General features: G+C 35.2%; 1 protein-coding gene across 1 annotated transcript; it reads left to right on the forward strand.

The window, feature by feature from the left end:
* Positions 1 to 618: 618 nt before the first annotated feature.
* On the forward strand, positions 619 to 7700 carry LOC115439720 (facilitated trehalose transporter Tret1; the record flags this gene model as incomplete). Its single annotated transcript, XM_030163681.2, is given in 6 exon segments — positions 619 to 792; positions 1961 to 2043; positions 4638 to 4721; positions 5681 to 5841; positions 6070 to 6245; positions 6497 to 7700. Coding segments are annotated over 6 exon segments (1613 nt in total), but the record flags the coding sequence as incomplete, so codon positions are not given.
* Between the last annotated feature and the right edge of the window lie 1889 nt (positions 7701 to 9589).

Here is a 9589-nt window from a genome sequence, read left to right on the forward strand (position 1 = left end):
AATATTTAACTATGGTGCATTTTCACAGCCAAAGTGACTACAGTTTAACTTAAATAAAACATTATTTATAATTTAAGGATTTACACAGATATCTCCTGGTTCTATTTGGCATATCAGGTGTCATTGAATATGTACTCCGCATAAGAAATATGCGCAGAAAACGTATAAGAATAGCATAAAAATGTTATCTATTATTAAAAGACTTGTCTATTAGTTTGTAAGTCTGTGGGTCGATGGGACGCCGGCCGGCGGAACAGGGCGGTTCCAATTTGCGGCGACTTGAACGCTCCGTGAACAGTTTGTTCGGTACTTTTGAACGATTTAATGTATCACATAATATAAGTAGCCTTTTAAGCTTTTTAGAAAATTATTTACGAACTATTGCAAGATGAGCGTCATTCGTTTTCAAATAATTTTTGTAGGTGATGGAGCAACGTTGGTTGGATTTATTCTTACCAGCAAAATAATATTACGTATTTAATAATACAAAATTTGTTCTTCATAAGAAATTACTATCTGTAATTTTTTATTAAAATTATCATTCATATTTGTTACTCAAATAATAGCTCCCAACTTTAGCAAATGTTTCAAAATAACTTACTGTATTTGATATTCTAGTGGACGAGCAAAGCACATCAACAGTGGATGCGGACGCAGCGCACTCGGTAGATCATGAACCAGACAACAAGAATGGTCATACGCATCCGAAGATCCTGCAGCGGTTGGCGACGGTTCCTGACATCAAGCGGGATACCTCGGGGATCACCACGCAGTATATTGGAGCTGGGATAGGTAAGGATTCTAGCATAGTAAGAATTGTAGACAAGATTCGAACGATTACAATAAAAGATTTCTCATCCGAGATCTCGAGAATAGACTATTACAATAAGTCGTTTGTAAGTATGTCAAAAATAATTGTAAATAAAACTATTTTGCGGATTTTATCGCGGTTTTAAGTTATAATTTGTTTACTGGTGTTAGGTCTCTCATATGTGAGAGTCTGCAATAGGTAGGTACCACCACAATGTCTATTTCTGCCGCCAAACAGCAGTGTGTAGTCACTGTTGTGTTCCGGTTTCAAGGACATTGTAGCCAGTGTAACTACTGGACATAATCAGACTTAACATCTCATGTCTCAGAATGGCAAGCGCAGTGGAATACCAAACAATACTTTGTAATTAAAGATGTTGAGTGGTGTTTCTGATGTTAATGGGTGGTCAAATCGCTAACCATCCGGCGAACGACAAGTTCGTCTAGTCTGTCAAAGCAATAAAAAAAAATGTAATTTTCTTCCGACGTTCTGAAGACTTTGCAGTCTTCGTGGTCAGTAGGCGAATCTGCCTTTGCTGTGCTCGTATAAAGAAAACAAGTAGTAATCGGAATTATATAACAAGTTGCGGAATTGTCAAATACATTATCTGTAGATAAGTAGGCATTTGTTTACATTTCTGATTTAAGACTGGTATAAAGATGGCACTCGTCGATTGTACATTTTATACAAACATTGATATACCTATACTAATATTATAAAGCTGAAGATTTTGTTTGCTTATTTGTTTGAACGCGCTAATCTCAGGAACTACTCAACCGATTTTGAAATTCTTTTTACTGATAGGAAGTTACATGACTTTTATCTCGGGAAAATATTTATTCCGGAAAAACTTTTTCAAGCGGGCGGAGCCGCTGGCAAAAACTAATGTATAATAATTTATAAACATTTGGTGTGCTTATTTAAAAATGAGATGTAGTATAAATTACCCAGTTATTTTGTTTCTAGTGATATTAGATATTCTCAGAAAATGACATGACAGAAATTATGATGAACAATTATTGTTTATTCAGTCCAATGTTATGGGTTCACAAAAAAATGGTAAACAATGGCCTTCTTATCATTTGATACCAATTAAAAACAACCTTTGCGTAGCCAAAGCAATTTATTCAATGTTTATTTTTTTTCTAGTCAACTTAGGAGCACTGGCAGCTGGCGTATGCGTTGCCTGGTCCTCAACAGCTCTGCCCTTATTGGCACCAGGATATGGCGAGGTAAAGCAAACTTTATTACAATTGACTAAAAACTAAATTAATACAAAACTTAAACTTGAACTGCTAGCAAACTTTAAGGCGCTACAGTGGAAAGATTTATACCTCGGTGGGCTGTTGCGGTGTTTTAAGTGTTCATAAAATACATTTTAATTAAGACCAACAATGAACTGCGAGCGAGACACTTAGAGGACGACTGAAGAGCACATTTGATGAAATTTTTCGTGATAGTGGTAGAAAATAGTCATTTTAAGGGCGTTGAAGGCTTTTTTTAGGGTCTGTTTTGGGGTATTTTTACACTACATTTTTTAAGGGTTAAGATGGTGGTGAGACCTAAAATACCGTCCGAAATATGATCGTGATTTATTATGTATAAGTTATACTCATAGCTTACATGGTAACAAATCAAAATATTTTTTTTATATTGTACAGTTCTATCATTAAGATACGGTTTTTGAAAATTATCCGACCTCCTTAAATATTATAAAACTAAGCACCGCGTCGTCCTGTACGTGATAAGCTGAAAAACTACTAAGGGATTTTGATGAAATTTGGTATGGACATAGTTTGAGACCCTGGAAATCACAAAGGCTACTTTTTATCCCAGGAAAATTGTTTCATGCCGTCGGCAAAAGCTATATCAATGTAGTTTTGGTATATAAATGGATATTAACTTTGTGTTATGCCTCTATAATAATATAATTAAAACTGTTTTTGCCACTTACTATAGTTATATGCTAAGTATTTCGTTTTAAAGTATAATCGAATTTTAAAACAGATTCCAAACAAATTAATTCGTTTGAAACCCCATCAACATACTTAATTTAAGTTATAAAAAAGTTTGTCCTCAAAGTGCAAAACTTTCCCGACTTAAAAATCTAGAGGGAATGTCAAACGAAATTATACTTAATTGGCGGCGATATAAATTTTAAATATATTTTTAATTTCATAAACTTTTAATTGTAAAGTGGCGCTAGATTTCTTTTTAAATTAAATAGAATAGCAAAGATGTATAAGAACTAGTAATTTTGTATGATTAAGAAAAATATTTTTTTTAAATCAGTCTTATATAATGTCTTAATGCTGGTCTCGGTTGTCTTGTTACTTACATCTAAATAATAATGCTTCAAAAAGCTTTTATTTGAATAGAAAGCTTTTATTACTATTGTTGGATTTTCGATATTGCTTGAGTAAGCAGACTGTAGATCCTAACAGCGATACAAAAAGTGATTAGAATCATTAAAAGTCATTGACTATGTCGAGTAACTGTCTGCCGACGCACTTAGCGAAACTGTAGCGAAACTTAGTTGAAAAACTAGGTTTCAAAACTATACGAAATTCATACACGAACTTCGCCGAAGTTTCCCGAAGTTTACCGAACGAGTGACAGCTCACCGCATGCGGTGGGCCTTGTCTCGTGATATTGTGAATTTAAACCATTTTAACTATACGCCTTATTGATTCTTATTACTATTATCATGTTTGGAATATTCAGGTGGTATTCTTTATTCGCCCGGTTTATTAGTTCGGGCGGGAATGAAATTATGGTTGGACATGCGAGCCGCCATTACAGTATTAAAGAACTTTTATTATTTGAGTGGTTCAGTGCGAATTTTGTAATATCCGTTAATTTCGTACTGGTTATGATAAACAACACGCCCGCACATTTTGGGATTAGAAATGTTTTGTGAATTCTTATCGCTTGAATAATAAGATATCTGCTTCAATTCGAATGTTTACCAATACTTTTCAGTTATATTTTGAGTAGTTTAAGAAGTAAGATTTCGATTTAAGTGTCAGCATTTGTAGTAGGTGGCTAGGTGCTTGGCTGATTTACATAAATATTTAGATAATGAGCATTTGTAAAATATAAAGAAAACTTATATTTTTGAGGTCTTAGGTTACTAGTTTACTAGATAAAAATGATGTTCTTCATTTCTGCAAAGTATGAATAACTCAAAAACATACAATAGAGCTCGCTGAAGTAGATCGCCACTGAGTATTGTATCATTTTTTGGCAGTTAAAAAGGTTGGGTTGTCTTGTACTGAGTCCTATTACTAAATGAACTACAAACTTTAGAGCGGCCTCAAAATAATATTGCCATCTGTTTTAATAAAGGCCTAATTATATTAGCCTTACGTATTTAAATAATCTTCTTAAGTACTAAGGAAGGCTGTGTAAGGATTACATAATTAAGAGCTGCCCTAGACAATATACCTAGATTTAGGTTCGCTTGCGTCAAACTGGGTTAATCGAAATTAAACCGCGTAAAACTGGAATTTAAGGCTTTAAACTTAAGATTTATGATTTTGATACAGTTTAAGTTCAAATGGTGGTCTAATTAAATTATATTTAGTTTTGAAGCAACTCAAATAATCATTGACTTTTTACCTTAATTATGTTACTGTTTTACTAAAAACCTTGCATTTTGGGTGTAGCATTTAATTAAGTAATATTTTACTTTAAGTATGCATGTTCTAACTAGTCGATTTGGAATATTTTGGGGGAGGCCATGAACTAGACATTATGTTAGGTGATGTTGATGATGGTTCTATGAAACGAAGATAAAATAATAATATCGATTAACATTCGACAGACACACACGGTTAGACCAGATGTATCTTCCGAGATGACGACTCCAGCCGCCGTGGTGCATAATATAGTGCAGAATAAGATTTCGGTAAGTCGAAATTTGATTTAAAAATAAATCTTAAAGTACCAAATTTTTGGTTTAATTATTATTTCTCTAACACATTAGGGTTTAAGATGAGGCTATATTATTTTATATGTATTTAAGGTAGCAACCAAAATCTGTTTTTATCTAAGGATTCACTCCTGGGTTTCCCGGGAATGGTATTTATACCTGATATAGTAGTAAGCTAGCAGTTGTTAGTCGAAGACCGAGTGAAATGATGCGTATTGGAGGAGGCCTGTATCCAGCAGTGGACTAAAATATAGGATTATGATGACAGTAGTACTCTTGTCTAGTAGTGACGAAAGGTCCATATAACCCGATTCCTTTCGGCTTCCCTTTCTTATTATCCATAGAACGATTCGCAGTCCACATTTGTGAATATTCGTACCTATATGTTATGTCGGGTTACCTTTCCGAAAACTTCACCCTTCGCCCCTATTTTTAGTATTAATAATGGGACTAAATATGGTTTAAATTTGCTTTCTAATTATTAATTTGAATTTGAATATCAAACTGATAAGGAATAAGTAAATGCAGACACAAAATTCACTAAACAATTGTTTAATTGGAGTAAACGGCTTTAAATGTTAAAACCGCAAGTGAAATGACAGTGGGAAGACTCTCGACACAACCACGGCTGCGGAAACCCGTCGCTAGTCAAAACATGATAAGCTAAAGATGTCTAGTTGTGGAATACCTTTAAATATAAAAGTTTAAATACACCTGCTGGTATTTAGGCCTTTGTAATGGAGGAGTAACTTTTGCCATGTCTCATATTTCATATCGATGTTATACTGAAGTAGCAATAGAATTTGAAGTCACAAAATGTAAGGCTTGTGACACTATGACAAAAATAAAAAATATAACACCAGTAAATATAAAACAAAGTATACGTTCGAATATTTACAATGATTTCAAGTATGCTCACTTCCATTTCGTTACAGCTTACAGAGTCTGAAGCCTCGTGGGCCGCTTCACTCCTCTGTCTGGGAGCGGTGTGGGGTTCAGTTCCCGCCGGACTCATATCAGAATACTTCGGTAGAAAGAAGACTTTGCTCTATCTGGCATTGCCGCTTTTGATATCATGGATATTAGTCGCTTCGAGGTAATTAAAATATCTAATATTGTTTATTAAGTAGCATTCTGAGTGACCTTTTGTTGATGTAATTTCGAACAAGTGTTAAGGAGACTTGATAATGTCTATCAAAACCTTTATTATCAATCTTTTATCTATTTATAACTACAGAAGTAATAAGAGGGAGAAGTTGGTTAAAAGTTGTATGACATTAATTTTGTTATCTGAGTTTGAGACATTTGTTATGATTTTTTCTAGCCCCAACGTGTATGGACTGTACGTGGGAAGATTCGTGAGTGGAATAGCAGTTGGAGCATTAAGCGTCGCCATACCACCTTACGTTGAAGACATAGCCGAAAAACAACAGCTCAAAACACTAGCTAACTTTTACCATGTGCATTTTAGCTGTGGAGTGTTATTTGGATATATTATTGGTTAGTTTCACTATCAACATATAATTTTTATACACGTGGCACGATGACTCTAGCGTTTAATGTAAATGAATTACATTATCATATCAATCTAGAGGCTAATCTAATACTAAATCAGTTTTTCTTTTCATTAAGCATGGCTGATAATTCTCTTTGTACTGTTAAATCTTATTTCATAATAAGATCCTAGATTAAATAACCTCTTCCATTGTTAATTTCTTAATCTTCTACAGTAATATTTTATTGTTTTACAGGATTGGTAGAAAACACATCATGGCTGTCAGTTCTCTGTGCGACCATACCCATTGCATTCTTCGTAGCGTTTATCTTTCTTCCTGAGTCGCCTGCTTATTTGATGTCCCAGGGCAAATTTCACGAAGCTAAAGCGGCTTTACGCTATTACAGAGGCATTGACAATGATATCGATGGAGAAATCAAAGCTTTGAGAGAATTTTTAAGATTTTCAGCCAAGAACAGAGTTACCTTCAAGGAACTCTTCGGCACAACGGCAACACTGAAAGCATTAGTTGTCTCGTTTGGACTAATGATATTCCAGCAAATGAGTGGAATATATCCTATACTTTTTTACGCGAGGAAGATCTTTGAAAAATTCGGGATATCCCTTTATCCTCCAAGCGCAGCGATAATTTTGGGATTCTCTCTGGTCTCATCGACTTATTTCTCAACAATGCTGTTAAAGGTGGTGAGAAGACGAGTACTCTTAATGATATCGTTCTCAGTAATGGCTTTAAATTTAGGAGGGCTTGCGATTTACTATCATATGAAAGCCTCTAATATGACTACCAATAATACGTGGATACCTCTACTTACTTTATGCTTGTTTGTGAGTTTTTACGCTGCAGGAGTTGGGCCTATACCCTGGTTGATGCTGAGAGAGATATTCCCTCCGAATGTCACCAGAAGAGCCACAGCTATCACTGCCGGAGTGCACTGGTTCCTAGCTTTTGGAGTGACAAAGTTATACCAAAATCTAGAAGACCTTATTAAGCCTGGTTGGACACTATGGCATTTTTCAGTAACTTGTCTGATTGGTACACTTTTTGTGTTCTTCTTTGTCCCAGAAACGAAAGGCAGGACCCTACAAGAGATTCAGAATGAGTTTGAAGGAATCCATAAAAAGAAGAGGCACAGACATGTCATAGAGGTTGAGAGTGTGTCTGAAGCTTAATATAAGACTGCTGGGGATTTGGATCAAAAATTTTGTAAGGTTCAGTCTAAATTGTTCCGTCTAAAGAGCTGCCTTACTTTATGTTACGCCGGAGAAGTTTTTATACATTTCAAATATTATGTTGCAGAAAAATGATCAGTTTATATGTATATTACATATAAATATATAAGAAATGTAAGAGAACACTATATAATATTTGGTGCCTTTTGAATGATCAGTATTTTTAAACGATTACCCGTCTGCTGCTGTTGGTAAAGCAAATCGTGTTATACAAAGTGAAACGAAAGTAATATTTTGATCCAAACCTTTTTGTGCGTGGTACAGACTTGGTTGTTAGGGGATTAGATACTATAAAAGTTAATTAGTTTAAGGTTATTTTTGTATTTATTAAATTTCATGTGTTTGTTATAGATGACTTTTCTTTATAAATGACTTTGGAAATTGAAGATATTGCAGATCCAATCTCTTAGTATTCAGCGCAATAATACATGATATTTCGGAACGTGAAAGTACAATATGAATTCATACACTTAAAGTTTTATAAATATAGAGACTCCAGTAACTACAAGTGTTCTTCTGAAGACAGCTGGCAAAAGCTCCGCAACTACTCTTTCTATCTAAATCTACAGTGTATAAAATGTACTCGATTGTTCTGAGAAAACGCCCGCAGAATAAGCATTAGCTCTTCGAATTAGCGATTCGGTGAGCGATAGCTGGCGGGCGCTAATAAAGTTTTCTGCCTCGCTCACTGGCTAGCATACCAATCAGTTCAGAATACAGATATTTGCTTGTTTTACCAGAACATTATGGCAATACTTGATTGTGGCTGAGACCTATCTTGTGCCGGAGTCAGCAGTTACCGTACGTAAAGTCCTAGCAATGAATCAACAGGTTAAGAGTATTGGTAAGACTACCTACGCTAATTTATGTAGAAAATGCCGACCCTGGGCTAATAACGTTTTGTTAATTATTATATTTAGATACAAGTCGATTATGACTTTTAAGTATGATCCTTTTTCTTTGTAACCTCGTTTAGGAAGATAAAAATACCTAAGTGCTAAATTGGGATGAGAATCTAACACCAAATACCATCCTTAAACAGGTTCCTCGACTAACCATACATATATAACTGAAAAAAGAGATAAATTGATAATCCTGGAACGATAAGTCTAAACTCAAGGAAACACACAGGCGTTCCTATGAGAGGTTCAAATATGAGTATTTGATGACATTTCTACATCCTACAAACTTTTTACACTGGTCATGTAAGCTTACGAATGGGTACGATGATCATGAAATTTTTTCCACGTCGCATATTGATTTCCCTCTAGACCGACCTTTTAGCAAACGATGTTTTAATGTAAGGGCCCTTGCCGACCGCTGCCAAAATCTACATTTGCATGTTATTTCTAACATATTGTGGATAGAAAATTTCCCTTTGGAATATTTATGAATGTGTATTAGAAAGGGTATGAAATTATATAACACTATGGGAATTCGATGGTCGCAATTGTGATTATAAAACTTATATTAAATGTCGATGTTGATATACAATGAAGCATCGTTTGTATAAACTGCTGAGTGGATTTGGATATTAGCCCATTACGGAATTGTACTGTGAGATTTCGGGTAATGATTTTCATGCAGGCGAGGCGGCAGGCAACAGATACATCTTGGTGATTTATGCTACTAAAATAACCTTTAACTCGTCTATCATCATCATCATCATCATTTCAGCCGGGAACCGTCCACTGCTAGACACAGGCCTCCCCCATTGAGCGCCACAGGGACCGGTTTTGGGCCACCCTCATCCGTATGAACTCGTCTATGTGAAGGTCAAATCCAAGGGAATTTCCTTTCCCCACTACAAACATAGAAAATTTACAAAAATAATTCCAAATCCGGGTACATAAAACCGTTACAATGTGCAGTATTGTAAGCTTATGTTAAAGTAGCAGATTTCAATAAAGACGTTTAAACAGTAGGGAAGAGAATAAAGTAACATTTACATGCAAAAGAAAGTGCGCAGCCGGTCGCTACACCTGCTTTTCATTTGAAGAAAACGAAAAAGTTCGCGCTGAGGGAGCTGCTTGAATTTTGATTAGAGCCCGCCGGTTTTGAACATACACACGGATGGTATGGACTGATATCTGCAAAG

The sequence above is a fragment of the Manduca sexta genome, chromosome 18 (assembly GCF_014839805.1).
Source record: "Manduca sexta isolate Smith_Timp_Sample1 chromosome 18, JHU_Msex_v1.0, whole genome shotgun sequence".
NCBI lineage: Eukaryota > Metazoa > Arthropoda > Insecta > Lepidoptera > Sphingidae > Manduca > Manduca sexta.